Below are 20,635 nucleotides of genomic sequence, written 5' to 3' on the forward strand. Positions count from 1 at the left end.
ATGTAGGACTTACAGGTCAAGGGGTCTGCATCTTAAGATAGTGGGAAGATGTTGGATTGCATGAGGGCAAGAAGATCAGTGGGATTTTCCTGGATAAACTTGGATGAGTGTGGTAGTGATGCATACTGAACCACACCCAGTGATAGGAAGCCTCAAATTTGATGGCCTTGCCCCCAAGCTTAGCCACTAGCCTTAAAAGAAACCTCAGTCCCTGTTGCCCTGCTCACATCTCCTATCACTGCCAGCTCTCACAGCTCCCTCAGGGTGGCAGCTGGGCTTTGTCATAGCCTTCAATGTACCTGCCAAAGTGGGAGCACCAGGAATGCCAGTGTCAAGGCCTAACCCTGAGGCTCTGGCCTTTCTCCCTAATTTTAGGTTTAGTTGAAGCATCTCACAACATGGCGTGGGATTTGGCTCCCGTAGCAGCTGCCCAAAGGAGGCAGGGTACCCAACCCAAAAGTGCAGCGGAAAATAAAGCTCTGTGGTATGGAATTTGACCAATGAGAGACACGAGACAGGAGGGAACCAGCAGATACATCCTTGACCCTTCTTAACTAAATTGTTGTGAGGCAGGATGATCCCATATAGTGCTCCCCAACTCTATGACTGAGCAATGGGCTCCATTTCCTTGGGAGGTGGGGCCAGCTCCGTAATGTACCACACTGTATCTGCTTTCCTTTCTTCCTACCTCCTTTCACTTTTTTCCTCACCCTTATTGCTCCTGGATTGTATCGTTCAATAAAGCATCTTTACATTAACATTGACTCAGCCTCTGCTTTATAAACTAATACACGTTAGGAAAGAAATGAGTTCCAGATCTATGCAAGACCTAGTATCGTAAATCTTCAATATGGTTCAATTTGTATGTATCTGATTACGTATTTAAACTGTGAACACATCCACATAGCCGAGGCTCTATCTTGTTCACCTTTGTTTTGGGTGACCAAGGACATCATAGGTGCTTCATAGATCTTCCTTTGCATGGAATTGGAATAGGTTGTCAATGACACAGAAAAGTGGGAGAGCCTAACAATGTTACTGATTTCAGAGGCTGCTTCTTTTTTTATGGTGCTCAAAACACATGTCAGATTTAAATCAAGTTGAGAAATGCATAAAATACCTTAAAACATATGCATTCTAGTGTTTGACTAAAAAGGAAGTTTTGGTTCAGCATGGTTCTAATTCCAGGAGAAAACAAAACTTTCTCAAGGATATGTGTATGATAAGGAAGATATACTGGATATACCTTAACTTATAAAAACAGCATTTAGTTGAATTTACTGTATTTTAAGAATGTACCCAGGTTCTATTTTTTTTTTAACCATCCATGTGATCTTAAATGTTTATTCAAAACAGTAAAATAAAATGTTAACCTCTGGTGAAATGAACAAGTAATAATAATCTCTCCTGGTGCAAATTTTCATTCTGACAGAGATTCTCACTCTTCATTTTTTCATGTTCGTGTCCAACTGGATCTGTTCTGCTGTTACACATGTGTCATTTCTGTTTTCAGATATAACAGTAAAGAGCTGATAGAAGATTTCACTAATTCCCTATTACATAATTCAAGAATTTTTCTACTATAAGGAGAGGAACTCCATGAATTTAAAATATATCCATTTTCACATTAAGTCATTTGCTGAACTTAAAACCAGTGGTGTGCTCTCTTGGATTTCTTACAGCCCATTATCACCACCCTCAAAGAAATGTACATTGTAAATGGTAAAATAACTTTGGCTTGAATACTTTGTTTTTGTTGATTTATTTTAATGTGAGCTCTTCATTGTAAGTAAATCTGTTTTAATCTGTTCTGAAGCATGTATTCATAAAAAGAAAGCCAAATATTGACTCTACAAAGCTTTATTGAGTGCTTGCCATAAGAGCTGTGACAGAATCGTGCTGACTGACACTGCCCTACAAGGGGAGGTGAAGGCCTGGGGACAGTTCCTTCATGTGATGTGCACGGGGTGGGTCCATATTTTAAGGTTACAGGGATTTTTTTTCAGGTGACACCATCTATAGATTGACCTTCCTGATATGTAGATTGCTTTCCTGTGGAGAGATTACACAGACTTTTGACTGAATGAAAGGCATCATTTGCTTCTTCCTTTAAAAATTTTTCTGTCTTCTTTCCTTCCTTCTTTTCCTCCCTCCCTCCTTCCCTTCCTTTTATTTTTTGCTATTAGTACTTAGAAAATGATATTAAATTAAACTGCAATTACAGGAATAAATATGGAGTGTGAGAAATGTGAAAAACATCTTTAAGTTGGTTAGTATGTTACTAATACAAGGGATTTTTGACTTTTTAAAAGTTAAATTCAGTTATTTAAAAATTAATGCTCATTACTGAAGAAAATGTATTTTTTAAGTATTTTATTCTGCAGAAAGAGAAGCAAGCAAGCAGCATGATAAAGCCATTCATCATAGTCAGCTTAAAGTTGGCAAAGCTCATGCCAAGCAGGGCTCTGTGGAAGATTTCATGGTCAATTAGGTAAATACACGTACAAAATGGACCCAGCACCAAAGATCATGAAGCCAATTACTGATCATGTTTAATTTCACCCTTCTAAGTCCCAGAAGTAATTTGTTCCCTCATAGTTTTAAGATGTCCAAATAAACTGTGCAGTCAACATTTCTGAACACTATTGAATGCTTTATAATATTTTGTAAGGTAGAGTTTTTAGTTTATAAGGTATTGTTAGATTTAGTCTTCTATATTTCTAAGAGGTTTTCAAGAAACCTCAGCTAAATCTGTCTAGAGCTATTTTTCATGACAGAATGATGGACATAAGTGTATAATTTTAAGTATGTATTTTTCTATTTGAAATACAAATTTGAGGCACATGGTTACTTGTTTGCATTTGTGAAAGATTCCATTTATATTATAGAAAACCTGCTGACTAGTGTTCCATTCAGGAGCATTCTGTCCTATCATTTTATGCATGTCTGTATTCAAACTCAATAGTATTAAATGAACCTTTTACATTTTAAATATTCAAGAGTTTTATATTCGAAATTTCTTCTCTTGCTGTCAAACGAGTTTGCCTAAAGGCAAGGTAAGATCAAGTTAGACTCTCAAAGGTAGAATTAAATTTTATCATGACATCCATCATAATTTACAGTTCCCTTAATATGCAAATAAAGAGTATATGGATTCAAAGAATACAGGATTTTTAGGTAATGTGTGAAATCCAAGGGACTACTTTTATAAAATAGATTCCTTTTAAATTTACATTTCCATCATTTTAATGAAAACACAGGGTAAACAAATTATAATAGAACTGTTTTAAGTTACTATTTTCCATTCAATTTTACTTCTACTGGGTTAGTTTTCATGGCAGCTCTTTATTTAAAACTAATAAAAACAGATGAGAAGAAATAAATAGATACTAAAGAAATCATTACCTCAGCCATTTTGGAGAGTTCCATCCAGTCACTTTTGTTGTAAGTGCACATGATGCTAGCAATCACAATCTTTAAAAAAGAAAAAGGAAAGAATATCAAACAGTTATGACTTTGTGCAGGAGGACATATTAATATTTACATATATATGTTTATAATGGTAAACCGTATTATAAATATTAGTTTTTGATCGTTGAAAGACAAATCATTTAAAAACAGCAGGATATTATAGTGAAACAAAGGATAAAATTTGAGACTTCAGACTTATGTTAGAGACTTTCTCATTTGCTATCTTTGACTACTCGACTTTAACTTTCCTGACTCTCAGCATTCTCGTTTTAAAAATGAAGATAATAATACTGACTTGCCAACCTCAGAAAACAACAGTGAGAAGTATGTAAATGTGTATATGATAGGTTGCCTAAATTGTGCATTGAAATAAAAATGCTTATTAATATAATTACTGATAAAGTAAAAGGTTTCAAGGTATGGAAGACAAATAAGTTAGTGTCTTCTTCAGTCATATCTTATAGTATGGATAATAATACCTTACATATTACATTATAGTTTTAAATTTTGTTAAATGTTACTCATCCTATATTGGTGGCTTTACAGAGTAGTAAATTACAAGCACCTGATCTGAAACCAGACATTCACATTAGAACTCTGACTTTACCACTTACTGTGTTGCCCTGGGCAAGACATTTCACTTCCTCATTGGTTAAATGTGGATAATAGTATTACCTACTTAGAAAAACTAATAATAGAAATTGCTAAGACAATATATATATGTGTTGTCGTGCGGGAGACCCTGCTCGCTGCGCCATTTGTCGTGCAGGGCGGCCTGCGGGGTCTCTGGTCCCGCTCCCCACATAACGCAGGATGTGGTGAGGCCAAAAAGGAACACCCACGGAGCCATAGGTAGGGGAGTCATACCACTATATTCTCTCTGGCGGCACTATACTCTCACTGGAGGCTGAATCCACACTGTCCGCAAACCGCCATCCTAACTGCAATACGCGCTTGCCAGCCCAGCCACCATCTTCTTGCTAGCCCCCATTCTTCTCTCCTCTCTCTCTGCTAGCGTAGCCACAGCAGTTATATTAGTGGCCAATGGCTCACTGGTTACAGCTGACAGCCAACTAGCCACAGCTGATGGCCATGCAATCACAGTTGATGGCCATTTACTACCTGAGCCAGGCACCTATCTATGTGAGGCCGAGAGCCTGGAAACTGCTTTTTGGGGTTCTGTCCCCACATGTGTATATATATATAGATGACTTATATATACCTTATGATATGCTATATACTATTTCAATGGTTTTTACGGACTGACCAGAGAAACCCACAGCCGAGGAAGGCAGGCTTCCCAGCACTGACAACAGGATATGATATATGCTCTCAACTAGTGACTAACATGGTTCCTCTTTACTAAATGACAATTCGAATTTTGATAAAGCTGTTTTTGCTTCAAATATGTATTGATTGTGCCAGAGTTGGTTAAAATCATCATTTGCCCTCTAGGCTCTGAGGGTCATGAAAAGCTGATGAGGGCCTGATGGAGAGAAATAAGTATCCCTCAAAGAATTGAATATCACGAGCGCTGGTGCCTTCAAGTGCCTGGGATGTACGGACCGGGTATGACTTTGGGCAGCTGTCACCGGGAAGGAGTGACCACTGGGTAGAGACATTATGTTAAGCTGAAGCAGGTTTTATTCATGTGTTCTGAGCAGCCAAGCACTGCCCCGATCTCCTTTCCTGATCTTTTGAAAATGGATTCTACCCTCTTGCCCCAAAAGCTGGGGAAGTAGCTGATGGAAACAGAGACCTGATCACAGGGCTTATCATAGTGATCAGCTCCCTACCCCCAGGAGTCCCTCCCTGGAGCTGGGAAGGTAAAAGCTTTTGTTCTCATTAGTCCCTAAACTAGAACAAGTGTGTTCAGAGCTGCAGGTGACCATTAACTCATGTAACCAACCCTCCCACTCACACCCAAAGCTAGTTGCTTTAGAGAAAACAGCTGAGACAGAGGAAAGTAGAGATGCAAGATGGGGAGAGACTTATACTTACAGCCACTTTTAAGCCAGGTGTCCCGCTAACATACCTGTGCATGTGAACTAGTAAGTACCTCTTCTGGCTTAAGAAAATTCAAGTTATATTCTGGTTTCTATCAGTTAGAGTCTTGACAATTACTATATGCAAAACTAAGACTACCACTTTTGTAATAACTTCCTAAGCAAATTTTTAACTGTCAAGTAAATATAGGAAAAAAATAAATTTATACATTATTTTAAATGCTAAATTGAGCAGTCTAAATATCTTTATCTAAAACCAAGGGATGGTTTGTAAAAATATATGGTGACATTCTATTTTGGAGGAATAAAGATGACCCCCCCAAAGTATTTATTCTTTATTAAAAAATACTAGGATTTTTCAAAAAGTCAGGCCAATGGTGTCACAAATGCCAAGAGAGGGGAATGATCCAAAAAGTAAGGAACAATCACCTGTGATAAATTCTTCTGAGAGTTTGTGTAAGATGACAAAGTGTCATGGATTTGGCAATACAGAACCCTCTTTACAAGAAGGGTTTCAGTGAAGCGGGGGACAGAAGTCAGATTGGAATAGATTGAGTGAATAAATATGAAGAAGTGAAGAGGAGTGATCCACAAATTTCTCTAAAGGTTTTGGTGGGCTAGCTCAACGAGAAATGAGATAGCAGACGAAGGGTTGTGTAGGTTATCTTTCCAAACTTTTATTTATTTTTTTTTTTTTTTAACTTTTAAATTAAAAAATTACAATTCATGGTCAAATTATTCTTTTATAATTACATTTCTTTATGGAATAAGTAAAATGATTTTATTAAGTCTCTTTTCTTGTTTTGTTCAAATTGAATTACAATAAAGCTTACAGATCATAAATTAAGGTGAAGAACAATATAAAACTTCCAATTGGTTACAAGCAGGCTATCTCATCAAATTCCCATTTACTTAATGTCTATGCTTAAAACACATGTTGCCAACACTGTTTTGGTATTCTGTAACCATACTGTGAACTATACTGGAAATACAGTCAACAATTCAGCTTCAAGGCAACCTAAATTTTTAAGTAGGGAAAAACTACAAAATGACAAAGGTGAACAACTATAAATTACAAGTAGATGAGTTAGATTTTGTCAAACAATTTAACAAAATCATTCCTAACACTACTGGGATTATATTGAAAAGGAAATGGGACATGATCCTCAAAGACATTTAAACTAAGAAAACATGCTTATTAAATATTAATTAACTGTACAACATTCAAATTTTAAATGGTCTTTATACCTTAGTACAAGTATAGTGGAAGTGAGATTGATACAGTTTTTCTGAAATGTACACATAGAGAATGGGATGTTAAAAGTGAAACTCATAAGCTCTTCAAATTTTATATTGTCATTGCTCATTAAATGGTTGGAGATGAAAATGTTATTCTTAAAGTTGCCTTTTTATATTATTTTAAAATTCATCATTTTCTGTATTTATTTTGGGACCAATAAATGTCTTGTTTATACAACTATTCCTAATGTATTTAAAGTTAAACAATATGCACATAGTTACCATAGAAAATTAGAGATGTTTTCCACTAGATGAGAAAAAAACAAAACAAAACAAAACACTGTAGACTACTCTGGAACCACAGTAACCGATGCTTCTTCCTCTCCTTTTGATCACTTCTTAATATATTTTTATCTAGTTTCTGCCCCAATGTGTATAGCAACTGCTCTCCGCAAGATCACCAGTGACCTTGACAAATATATTAGACACTTTTCAGCCTGAATCTTTACTGAAACTCTCTTCAGCACTGAGACAGTTAACACCTCCAGCTTTCAGAAACCCTCTTCCATATGAGCTTTGCAAATACCTCTTTTCCTTAATTTTTCTATTTTTGTTGTTCCTTCTCAGGTTCTTTGACGTCTGACTATCTTTTACACGTCAATATCCTCCAAGTCTACTCATGGTCCTCTTTTAGTGTCTGTGGGGACAGAGCCAGGAGTGCAGTTTCCAGGCTCTCGCCCTCATGTGGAAAGGTGCTGGCTCAGGTAGTAAATGGCCATCAACTGTGATCGGATGGCCATCAGCTGTGGCTAGTTGGCCATCAGCTGTAACCAGTGAGCCACTGGTCACTAATATAACTGCCGTGGCTATGCTAGCAGAAAGTGGGAGCTAGCAAGAAGATGGTGGCTGAGCTAGCAAGTGTGGATTGCAGCTAGCAAGTAAGGTTGGTTGGCAGAGACAAGTGGACAGCGGGTTGCGGACAGTGTGGCTCCTGCTTCCTGTGTCTCCAACCCAGCTGTCAGCGAGAGTATAATGGTATGACTCCCCTCTCTATGGCTCTGTGGGTATTCCTGTTTGGCCTTACCATGTCCTGCGTTCTTATGTGGGGAACGGTAGCTGAGACCCACCTGACACCCTGCATGACAGTGTCGCTTCCTACACATTCTTTAGACATCATATTCACAATGATTTCAGCTACCTAAATGTAGAAAATTCATAAAGTGTACACCTCCAACCTATATCTCTCTTGAGTGCTAGAACAGCATATCCAACTATCTTCTAACACTTTAATTTGCCAAAACCACACTTAAATTCCTCCACCCTGATGTTGCTTATTTCTCCACATTAAATATGCTTATACTCTACCCTTTCGTCCAAAAATAAGAAAACTTCAAGATTTCCTTTCTCTCATTGCCTACATCTAACTAATCACCAAGTTATTCTCTAGTTCACTGGTTCTCAAACTTGGCTGAACACTTGTCGTGCGGGGCGGCCTGTGGGGTCTCTGGTCCCACTCCCCACATAAGAACGCAGGATATGGTGAGGCCCAAAAGGAACACCCATGGAGCCATAGATGGGGGAGTCATACCACTATATTCTCACTGGCAGCATCCACCTCTCTGCAATCCACTCTTGCTAGCCCAGCCGCCATCTTCTTGCTAGCCTCCATTTTTCTCTCTCTGCTAGCGTAGCCACAGCATATTAGTGGCCAATGGCTCACTGGTTATAGCTGACGGCCAACTAGCCACAGCCGATGGCCATGCAATCACAGTTGATGGCCATTTACTACCTGAGCCAGGCACCTGTCTACGTGAGGCCAAGAGCCTGTAAACTGCTTTCTGGGGCTCTGCCCCCACACTCCACCCCTACAGGCTCTCGCCTCACAATCTACGCGACAAGCGTCTTCCGCGAGGGGACCTGTGCGAGGAGCCTGGAGGTGAACGCAACATCCTGGACACAGCCAGGCTCTCTGGGCACAGCCAGGGTTTCTCAGGGCACCAGTACTTCCGGGCACAGCCAGACTTCCTGGGCTTCTTAGGGTACCACTAGTTTTCCCGGACACAGCTAGGGTTTCTCAGGGCACCACCAGTACTTCTGGGCACAGCCAGACTTCCTGGACTTCTTAGGGTACCACCATTCTCCCCAGACACAGCCAGGGTTTCTCAGGGCACCACCAGTACTTCTGGGCACGGCCAGACTTCCTGGACTTCTTAGGGTACCACTAGTTTTCCCGGACACAGCCAGGGTTTCTCAGGGCACCACCAGTACTTCTGGGCACAGCCAGACTTCCTGGGCTTCTTAGGGTACCACTAGTTTCCCCGGGCACAGCTAGGATTTCTCAGGGCACTGCCACTCTCTCTGGGAACAGCCCGACTTCCTGGGCACAGCCAGGGTATCTTCAGGGCTCAGCCAGACTTCCTGGACTCAGCCAGGTCTCTCAGGGCACTGCCACTCTCTCTGGGAACAGCCCGACTTCCTAGGCACAGCCAGGGTATCTACAGGGCTCAGCCAGACTTCCTGGACTCAGCCAGGTCTCTCAGGGCACTGCCACTCTCTCTCTGGGCCTCTCAGGGTACCCTGCTGGAACAACAGCGACTCTCAATCAAGGTGCTTACATATTCTCGATGGTGGCCAGTCAAGACACAAAAGCAAATATCCCCCAGTTCCACTACATGGTGGTATGTTCCTAAACAAACAGTCACGCTGTCCATTAAATTAGGGATGGAAGGCAATTCCCCATAGTCCACAGTCATTCGCCAGGGCTGTCCTGGGGGTGAGGGATGACCTTGACCTCACCCTCATCTCCCACGGAGGACTCAGCAAGCCTTTCCTCCTGGGACAAGTCCTGCATCTGGGCTGCCTGAGCAGGAACTTCCCGGCCCACAGGGCCGCAACGACCTTTGCTTTCTCCGGCCTGTGCTGGTTGGGGAACCGTCCACATCTTTCCACCTCTCCACGGGGCTCCATTTTTCCAGCAGCTGCATGGCTTTTCCTGTGCTGGTGGGAGAACCGTCCACGTCCTCCCACCCCTCCACGGGGGTCCAGCTCTCCGGCAGCTGCTCCTCCTGGTCTTCCAGAGACTGAGTGTTCATACACACAAACTGCTCCACCACTCTTGGGAGAGACTTGGCCGGCACCATACCCTGCTCGCTGCACCATTTGTCGTGCGGGGTCTCTGGTCCCGCTCCCCACATAAGAACGCAGGATATGGTGAGGCCAAAAAGGAACATCCACGGAGCCATATATGGGGGAGTCACGCCACTATATTCTCACTGGCGGCATCCAACTCTCTGCAATCCACTCTTGCTAGCCCAGATGCCATCTTCTTGCTAGCCCTCATTTTTCTCTCTCTGCTAGTGTAGCCACAGCAGTTATATTAGTGGCCAATGGCTCACTGGTTACAGCTGACGGCCAACTAGCCACAGCTGATGGCCATGCAATCACAGTTGATGGCCATTTAGTACCTGAGCCAGGCACCTGTCTATGTGAGGCCGAGAGCCTGGAAACTGCTTTTTGGGGTTCTGTCCCCACAACACTGAAATCACCTGGAGAGTAAAAAGTAAATAAATACCCCCAAGGATTCTGAGTTAACTTGTATAGTTAGGCCCAGACATCAGGGTTTTTCAACGATCTCCAGGTAATTCAAATGTGTAAGAAAGTTTGAGAAGTACTGCTCTTAGTTACTGTCGTGCGGGGTAGCCTGCGGGGTCTCTGCTCCCGCTCCCCGCACAAGAATGCAGAACATGGTGAAGCCAAAAAGGAACACCCACGGAGCCATAGATAGGGGAGTCATACCACTATATTCTCACTGGCGGCTGGGTTGGAGACACAGGAAACAGGAGCCACACAATTCTCAACCCTCATTGCGCTGCTTGCAGGCTCAGCCACCATCTTCTTGCTAGCCCCCATTTTCTGCTAGCGTAGCCACAGCAGTTATATTAGTGGCCAATGGCTCACTGGTTACAGCTGACGGCCAACTAGCCACAGCTGATGGCCATCCAATCACAGTTGATGGCCATTTACTACCTGAGCCAGCACCTTTCTATGTGAGGCTGAGAGCCTGGAAACTGCTTTCTGGGGCTCTGTCCCCACAGTTACTTCCCAGATATCTCTTCTAAGTGTTCCTGACTCTTCATCATGACTGTCTTAGTTAAGATCCTCTCCTCTGCTCCCCTGGATTACTGAAGTAGCTTCCTTGGTAATCTCCCTATTTCTGCTTCCAGTCTATGCCATCAGCAGATCCTCCTAATGAGATAAACCTGATCTGCTTCAACTTCGGGATAAAATCCAACTAATATGTGATATAAGACCAGAACGACCAACCACATTGAATTATTTCACTTCCTGAATTTAAGATATATTCTGAATTCTATTGACCGTATGTCTATTCCTTTTTTCTAAATGAATAAGGAATGAACCCTGTGCTCTAGGAGCATATATTATAATAAAGAAGACACATGCGAATTGATATGAAAATAATTATAGTGTATGAAACCAGGATACAGTGAGAGCAGAAAGGAAAGGACAGTCATTTGTACCCGCATAAAGCAGGGAAGGCATCATAGAAATGTAATTCTTAATTGATTTGGAAATCATGCAGGGGTAGTTGTTGGGCATTGATTAGATTAGAAACACAAGGTACAGAAGTTCTCTAGATGGAGTGAGCAGCAGACGCAAAGGCACAGGATGCTGTGTTAAAGAATTTGCTCTGTTTAAAATCTCAAGTAGTTCAATTTAGCTCTGGTGAAATGAATGGCTACACTTCATGGACAGTGGAGCTGGATGCATAGGTAGGAACCAGGTTTATTCAGGCAAGTGGCTAAAATAATAGTTTCCAATCAGCCAAGCTGAATAGATTTGAATTTTCCATTAGTCTGTCTAGTAAGTTCCTGCTCCTTTTTTAGACATTACCTCCTATAAGAAGTCTTCCCTGTTCTCGCTTCCCCCACTAATTGTGTCAGGCATCCCTTTTCTGAGACCCCACAATATTATTATACCATATTAAATTGTTGTTTTGTATGTTTTTCAATAGATGAATGAAGTTTCTTGGGGCAGGGCCCAATTTTTCACCTCTATATCTTCAATACCTAGTATTGTGCCTTGTAGGCAACTGGGATTCAATAAATATTTGCCTCAAAGGAATACAAAAACAGGAAGCTGAGATAACGAATTCCAAGTAATGCATACTCTTATTACCAATCCCAGGATCTAAATGTAAGCACATTTTTACATTCTAGAGAGAGAATGGGAAGGACAGATAAATGGTACATGGTAAGAGGTTCAAGAAGCTCTTATATTTTATAAAGCATACTTCATATCAGAGTAATAATCCATTATTTTTTTTATATATTTACACTTAATATACATTTTCACATACATTATCTCATTTATTTCAGACAATAACTTTGAGTTTAGAAAACCTTATACTGAGAATAATGAGCACAGATAATTTAAACTATTTTACCAGGTCAAGCTAATCAATGGCAGAAGCAAGGATTAACATCTGGTCTTTTGACTCCAAGCTCCTCTGTACCATCATCAAGACTGTACCATATTGATTTCCTATCCTTTTGGTTTACATTCAAGATTCTAGTTGGTTTTGCATCTACCACCCTTTTGGGGAGATTATTTGGAAAAAAGTGATTCCCTCCCTGTATCCATGCCCCTTTGCAGTGTAACTATACAGCTATTCCCATCAAGTGGGGGATTCATTTACATACCCTTGAATCTGGGCGACTGCGACTTTTTTAATCAATAGAACATGGCAAAAGTGAAGTGCCAGGGCCAAACCAAGGCTTAAAGAGGCTTTGTCCTCTTCTGCTTATTCTTGAAATTCGGCCTAGCCCTATGACCCAGCTGTCATAGCCTGCTGAAGAAACCGAGATCAATAAAACAGGGAAGGATGGGCCTGAGGCCTGCCAGTCCCTAGCCCACCTGAAAGCTGATTACAGATGAAGTGAGACCAACTGAGACCAGAAAAACCATGCAGCTTAGCTTAGCCCAAATTGTTAATATATGAAATTGTGAACTAAGTTAATATTGCTTCAATCTACTAAGTTTGTGGTGATGTGTTATGTAGCCAAAGCTCACTGATACCACCAGAGTAAGTACGACGACACAGTAAGAGCTAGCACATGTTGCGTTCCTGCCTGTGCCAGCACAGTGGTGAGCATCTCACATGTGTTCTCTCGAATCCTTAGAACAACATGACAAAGTAGAAATCATCAGCCCCATTTTACAGATAGAAAACCAAAAACAAATTCAAGACCAATAACTACTCATGGTTGTTCAGCTAATAAAAGTAAATACAAATCTTGAACTATCTGGCTATAATACATTTTTCTAAATTACTTTTCTGTGTTTCTTAATTACAATTACAGAAAATCTTGCAGGTTTATATTTCAACATAGCGCTTTCAATGTGTGTCAATTTTTATTACTTCCATTCCCGAATGCTAACCTTGATTCTATGTTCTTGGCCAACGGGTTATTTCATTGTAACTCTATAAATAACATTTAAGCTAGATAGGCAGATGGAACTACCTAGAAACCACAAAGTCAGAGGAAAGATCAAGTGAGCAAAACCCAATGAGATGATTCACTGTTTCCTAACTACTTAGACATGTTAAAAAATGAAGATAGGGTAGTGTTGGCCCTTTATAATCTGGCCCCAAATCATCTTGCTGCTCCTTATCTTGACACACCAAACTGAACCCCTTATATATACTGCCCTCAGATGTCCTTTTAGGCTTCCACTCTTTTCGCCATGACGGTCACTTTTTTCTTTTTAATAAGTTTTTATTTTCCAATTATAGTTGTCGTACAATATTATATTACTTTCAGGTATACAACATTGTGATTAGACATTTATATAACTTAGGACGTAATCACCACAATAAGTTTAGTACCCATCTGACGTCATACAGAGTTATTACAATATTATTGACTATATTCTTTGTGCTGTATTTTACATCCCCATGACTATTTTGTAATTACCAATTTGTACCACTTAATCTCTTCTCCCCCATCACCCACCCCCCAACCCCCTTGCATCTGGCAACCATCAAAATGTTCTCTGTATCTATGAGTTTATTTCTGTTTTGTTTCTTCTATTTTGTTTCTTAGATCTCACATATAAGTGCAATCATATGGTATTTATCTTTCTGTATCTGACATGTTTCACTCACCATATTACTCTATAGGTCCATCCTTGTTGTTGTAGTTGTCAAGATTTCATTTCTTTTTATAGCTGAGTATTGGGTGTTTTCTTCTACCTTATCTTCTAAATTGCTGATAAAAATCTTCTGCTTCATCAAATCTACTGTTGATTCCCTCTAATGTATTCTTGATTTTAGTTATTGTATTCTTCATTTCTGACTGGTGCTTTTTCATGCTTTCTATCTCCATTGTTATGTTTCCTCTTTGTTGAAGTTCTTCCTGAGGGCACTGAGCATCCTTATAACCAGTGTATTGAACTCTGCATCTGGTAGTTTGCTTGTCTCCATTTTGTTTAGTTGTTTTTTCTGGAGTTTTGTTCTGCTCTTTCATTTGGGACATGTTCCTTTATCTCCTCATTTTGGCTGCCTCCCTGTATTTGTTTCTATGTATTAGTTAGAGTAGCTATGTCTCCCAGTCTTGGTAGAGTGGCTTTATGTAGTAGAGATCCTGTGGGGCCCAGTGGCACAGTCTCCCTGGTCACCTGAGCTGTGTGCTCCAGGTGTGTCCCTGGTGTGGGATGTGTGTGCCTTCCTATTACAGTTGAGCCTTGCTCGACCCTCAGGCTGATTGGTTGTGAGGACTGGCCGTGACTACAGTGGAGGAACTGTTGTGCAGGGGCTGACCCTAAGGAACAGGATTCAGTTTAGGAGGCTCTGGTGCCTGCCAAGTCTACACTTTGGGAGTGTCATTTGTGGAGGTGATTGGGTGGTGCTCTGTTGTGTTCTAAAGCTGGCCTGTGGATATGTTGGTTCTTGGACCTCTTGGAAAGAGCTCTAATGCAGGCTAAAGTCAGCAGCTCCCTGTGCCCTGCTTGGGGCCACTTGGTATGGTCTATAAAGTGATCTGTAGGTGGTTGCCATTTGTGCTGGGCTTGAAGATGCCTGGGAGAGGCTAAGGTGTGTACTGAGGCTGGCTGCCAGGCTTGGGGTAGCTTATCAAGAGGCACAGGCCACATTGAAGCCAGAAATTGCTTGTTCAGGATTTGTGAACCTTTGAGATTTTATAGTTAAGGATGCATATGAACCAAGTCAAGACATTTGTATAGAAACGCCACTGGAAGTGGCTTGGGTGGGCCTGCAAGTTGCATAGGGTGGGGTCTCGGAATCATCAGGGCAGGGTGAATGGTGTTAGCTAGGTTGATGAAGACTCAGTTATGACACCCACCTGTGTATGCGGGCTGGATGAGGAGAATGCTAAAGAAAGGAACAATAGCTCTGCCAGCACTTCTGTCTGGGAAAAAGCTGCCCCACTAGCCCTCGCCCCGCAATCTGACAATTCAGTACCTCCCCGTATGTCCCCAGAGCCTCTAGGGCTGCTGCCCCAGCACTAGAACTCAAAGTGAATGAGTCCATTGGGAAGTATATCCCTGCACGGGTCCTGGGACTCCAGCTGCCCTATTTCTCACTTAGTCACAATCTCCACTGTTATGGGGACTTCTCTCCCTTTCACTGGAATCCTAGGCTGGGGAGCCTGGTGTGGGGCTGTGACCCCTCATACATCAGGGTGGACCTCCACAATCAAGATATCCCTCCATATTTTTAACCACCACACATAGGTTTGGGACTAGCCTGCATCTCCATCCCTCCTACCAGTCTCGGCATGGCTTATTCTACATATCCTGAGTTATTGGACTCTGGTCAGTAGATTTTAGGCAATTCACAATGATGGTTGTTCTGTAGTTTAGTTATAATTTTGATGTGGTCATGAGAGGAGGGTAGCACAGTGTTTACCTACTCTGCCTTCTTGACCAGAAGCCCCTGGTCCTTCTTATAGTACCTCCTGACTCCTCTGACAGTACATCTACTATTCACTTTTCAAGGTCTAACTGTAATTTCTATTATAACACCTTCAGTGACCTCAGAGATAAAATCACCGTTTTTACTGTGTACTTGAATGTGATGTGCCTACTTTTATTCCAGTTCCTGTCACATTGCATCACAGATGCATGTTTGTTTATACCACTATCTTCTCTTATTCCACTCGGTGGGGTAACATGCTAATTTTTATTTACCTTTGTTTTCTTAGTATTTGGTTCAGCTTTGCACAGCATCTAATTTATATTTAATAAATGTCTGTAGAAGGATGTTATTTTTTCTATTATTGTTATTTATTTTATTATTATTTTTTAAAGTTTCTGATTCATTCCTATAAAGACTAGTTCTTGCTGCACACATAGAGAAAAAGTACATATGTGAAATATTGCGATTACCATATATTTTTATTCCTATAAACCATTTACTATCTTCATTGCATGACTTTGGCACTGACTTTAATAAATGATGTCTCACTGGATTTTGTGGTTGTTCAGGCACTATTGATCCTTCACTGAGTTTGTAGTAAATCAACTGAAGTCATGAGATTTGAATTCACTACACACACACACACACACACACACACACACACACACACACACACATGTTTCATACATAAGACCTGTGTAGGAGACTTGATTTTACTTTTATTTATAAGGTCAAGTATGTTGCCTGTATTGATGTGGTTCATTCAGAGACATGGTCTTCCAAAGGCACATAAAGGAGTTGATTTGAAATATGTTATGAAGTTATCTATATTCCAAGTGTACACTTTTCAATTCAGAGGCTACAACAAATATTCATTTAATGAACTGCCTTTATAAATTAATAAGGCTAATAATTAATACAGTGTTAAAAAGTGATATAGGAATTTGGAAAAAAGAAGTGAAAGAAAATAATAAAAATAACTCTTATGATAATTACATGAATTATCATTAAACAGTTTGGGCACTTCTTTCAGTACCATACAGATAGTGCATGGTTGTTGTAAAGATTATTGAAACATTTTCTGTTAAGACTTTAAATCCCCAAATGCAAATTTTATGTAAATACTAAGTGTTATTGTGATTATTTTGTGAGATGTAGCTCTTTTTCTCTCATTAACTAGGATTGCATATTTACTGCACATTCAATTAGATAATCATGTTGTGTAAGTTAGTGATACTATGTCTGAAGTACTGGATGGTAAGCTTCTAGAGGATATAGGTTGTGTCTTCCACCTCAGCATATGCCCCTTGTGGGCTGAGACTGCCTGCTCTGTTTACCAATGAACACATATTAGGAACTCACAAAATATTTGTTGAATGGAGAAATAAATAATAGTAGGAATGCAATAAATGTTTATTAAATGCAATGCTTTTAAGAAGTCAAGGACTTCTAAAAACACACAACTTAGTATTTTCCAACTATATGCTATTATGTCACAAAACTTCTATAGGAAGGCTTAAATGTAATTCACATTGGAAAATGCTGTGCACCCTTGAGAGAATCTGTCCTGGCTGCCTCCTCACACTTACATATTCTCCCCCAACATCCACAGGCACTCTCCCACATTTCCTTCCAGTCTCTGCTCAAATGTCATTGTCTCAGTGACATTCTATTTAAGATTACAAAGCATCCCCTCCCAGCTCTATTTTCTTTTCCACGGCACTTTCTATTATATCACTTTCATATTTAATATATTTAATGTCTTTCTCCCCTCAGCTGGAATGTAAACTCCACTAGAGTAAGGCTCGTTGTTTTTGATACATGTGTTAATAGTAGATGCCCCTTACTTGTGGAATGCATAATCAAATACTGACATATCATCCAAATGTCTTTCTACATTAACTACCTGATCTATAAAATGGGAGTAAATTGGTTTACCAGACTTACACCGTAGGGATTATTCTTAGAATTACATGGTATTATATATGTGACATTAAGTACTTTTCAATGAAATTTAATGATTATTTTTAACTAATAGAATAATGTCATATTCAGATTTGCCATTTTATACAATTTAGTTACAGTGCAAATAATGACATTTTGAATTAGCACAATACTTTGGTTTTAAACATACACAGATAAGACTTTTAAAAATATGTCATTGAAAAGGGTAGGGAGCACACATTTAATGCTCCTTTGATTTTTCTCTATTGTCACATTGTGGGCATATTTTATTTGTAATTTACTGTAGTTTAAGAAACACAGAAACACATTTTATAGTTTCACCTTTTATAGATACTTTAACAATTATTTTAAGATTTCACTAAAATGCTAGGACACCTTTTCATTGAATTATGTTTTTTGGCTGACATTGCTTTATCAGAACTGAGATTAATTATTTTTTCCTACTTACTCAGAAAAATTCTAAGAACTGTAAGCCCAGACTTCTGTGCTTCCCTGATCTGGAGGATCACTACTGCAAACAGATGCCACACTAAGGATATAGTAGGATGCTGGCACTGGCTGCAATGTTAGGCGAGGAAGGGATGGAGTGTGGCACGAGTTCAAGATCATGCCCTATACCTGAGAGGTCTAACGGGCATGCATTCTAAACCACGAAGCTGGAAGCTTTCCTTCCAACCCATGCTCTGCATGAGACACAAGTATGTCCAGTGCACCTGTCTTTCTCCTATGCACTTCTGTAATTACTCATTCATCACCTTTCTCTCCAGGAGACCACCTCCTTCAATGCCCCACCTTGAGACAGGCACAGAGAAGGAGATGAGTGAAAATTAGGTGAATGAATAAACTAATGATACCACCTTCACTTATTTTTTCTGCTCTTCTTCCTCCTCTTCATCACACCCCATCCCACATAATTTCCCTCCCCTCAATCAGACCTTTCTGAACAGTGATCTATTTCCATGTTTTGCCTCATGTGCTTCTACCTCTGCCATTTTGAGCTGCCACATCTGCCAACCATGGACACCTTGGTAAACAGCAACAGAAACAAACCTCTCACAGGCTTCACTTTCCAGGGTAATGATTAATGATGCTTAACTAATAAAACATTCATTGCACCACTGATATTGATAAATGGTTCCCTTGCCTTAATATGCTGTTGATACTTAGGAATCAACCAAAGGTATGTCCCACATTTTGTAAACATCTTAGGGTTTCATCTATATTCCAAATTTTAGTTCAAAATGTTCCTTCTCAGAAGTTGGCAGAGTGATTTACAATAGAAATAATGACAGGACCTTTTTTTGAAGTGATTGGAACCTTTCTGGTATAAACTTTATACAGCATAATGAATGTGCTGGCATTTGGTCCTTATTTGCATACTATAAAAATAAAACAGAGTGTACAACAAAGTCCTTGTTAAACTCATGCTAGCTGTTAAATGTAGAAACTAAAAAAGCAATATAACCTAATTAAACTCAAGAAATTGTATTCAAGGCATACTTATATACTAAGATAATACATATGTACTAATATTTATAGTGCATGCAAAGGGTATACACATCATTAAACATACAGGAAAAAAATCCCCAAATTTCTTTGCTAAATTAATCATTTTATAAAATATTTCTAATATCAATATTAGCTATTTCAACTGCTGGGCTAAAGTCACATTTGTCTATAATTAACGCATTAGCAGTTATAATCTAAAGCAAACTCTGAAGGACGTTCTCAGAGCTTACAATATGATGTTTTTTCACAATAATATATTGGAAGTTTACAAATAAAAAAGTTTATTTGTGCCTCTTAAATGTTCCTTTTCTCATTGTTTATACTTTCTGGCTTGCTCATGAATGCACAGATGTTAATATCAATGCTGTTTTTAAGGAATAACAATGAGGTGTTTGTTTTGTAATCTTTTCTCTTGAGTCTCCTACATATAATTACATGATCTTTGAAACTTTCAAAACAAATAGGAGAAAAGTAGCCTTTCAAAATGAAGTAATTGTATAGCTGGGTTTGTAGTCCTCTAAATTAAGGGTAGATTATGCATTTTTTCCTATTATGTAAGACTTGCCAATTTGAAAGTTTGTTTAAAAATAAATTTATAAGCATACACTTGTCTTAGGAATTATTGTATAAAGGTGTACACACAATTAAAAGTTAAGAAAAAGTATAAGACTGCAATTTCAGGTCATCAAGTGCTTTCTGATTTAATAGTTACTATACATTTTCAAAGAGCATTATACAAACTATACCACTGATTGTTTTAATTACTTAAAATAAGGCAAAGAATGGACTCTAGAATAATTTTATTTAAAAGACAAATTCTGGTTCAGAACGTTTTGAATTATTTACAAACCCCTCCAATTTTTCTATCACTTAACAAAGGAAAAGAGAGGCATCCTTCCCTCCCCCACCACATAAGCCCTCATAGTAGAAACCATAAAAGTTTGTGATGAGGATTTTAGTCTCAGATGCAGCCCATGTCCCCACATGTCTCATAAATTTTTCTAATGCATTTCACATGCATGATTGTGAATGCCTATTCAGTGAAAAGGTTTACCATATGCTGCATTTTTCAACTACTACCAAGAACAAAGGGCAAGTGGTCCCTGGCCTTGTATGTGGGACAAACAAATATAAAAGCAAAACAAAAACCTCTTACATTTTCACTAACTAAAAGAATGAATGCACATTGTAAAGAATGAGTGGAAGCTTCTTTGGATATCATGCTTCTCTTCCTTGAGACAAAGTGTTCAATGAGGGACAGATAGGGAGGAAAAGAGGTATGAATGTGGTACACTTCATGTGCCACCCAATCCATTTTCTCCACATAAAGGATGAACTGCTGGCTACAGTACAGCAGGAAGGGTTGCCTTCAGTATACTTGTACAATGACAGTACTTTTTCTTTTTCCCTTTCTCCCCGCAAGATACTCTTAAGTAGGCCTCTCCAACCAGATTAAGCAATCTCTTTCCTCTTTTCTTTAAATATATTC

At 39.6% G+C, this 20,635-nt stretch overlaps 1 protein-coding gene across 1 annotated transcript in view; it reads right to left on the bottom strand.

Annotated features, from left to right (window-relative positions):
• DPYD (dihydropyrimidine dehydrogenase) overlaps positions 1-20,635 on the bottom strand; it is a 797,040-nt gene that overhangs the window by 304,438 nt on the left and 471,967 nt on the right. Inside the window, exon 15 of the mRNA XM_019747023.3 lies at positions 3,406-3,474. Within this exon, the coding sequence (XP_019602582.3) occupies positions 3,406-3,474 (69 nt within the window). The remainder of the gene's footprint in view (positions 1-3,405; positions 3,475-20,635) is intronic.

This window comes from Rhinolophus sinicus, chromosome 7, assembly GCF_057876585.1.
Source record: "Rhinolophus sinicus isolate RSI-liver-muscle chromosome 7, RSI-T2T, whole genome shotgun sequence".
Taxonomy (NCBI): Eukaryota; Metazoa; Chordata; class Mammalia; order Chiroptera; family Rhinolophidae; genus Rhinolophus; species Rhinolophus sinicus.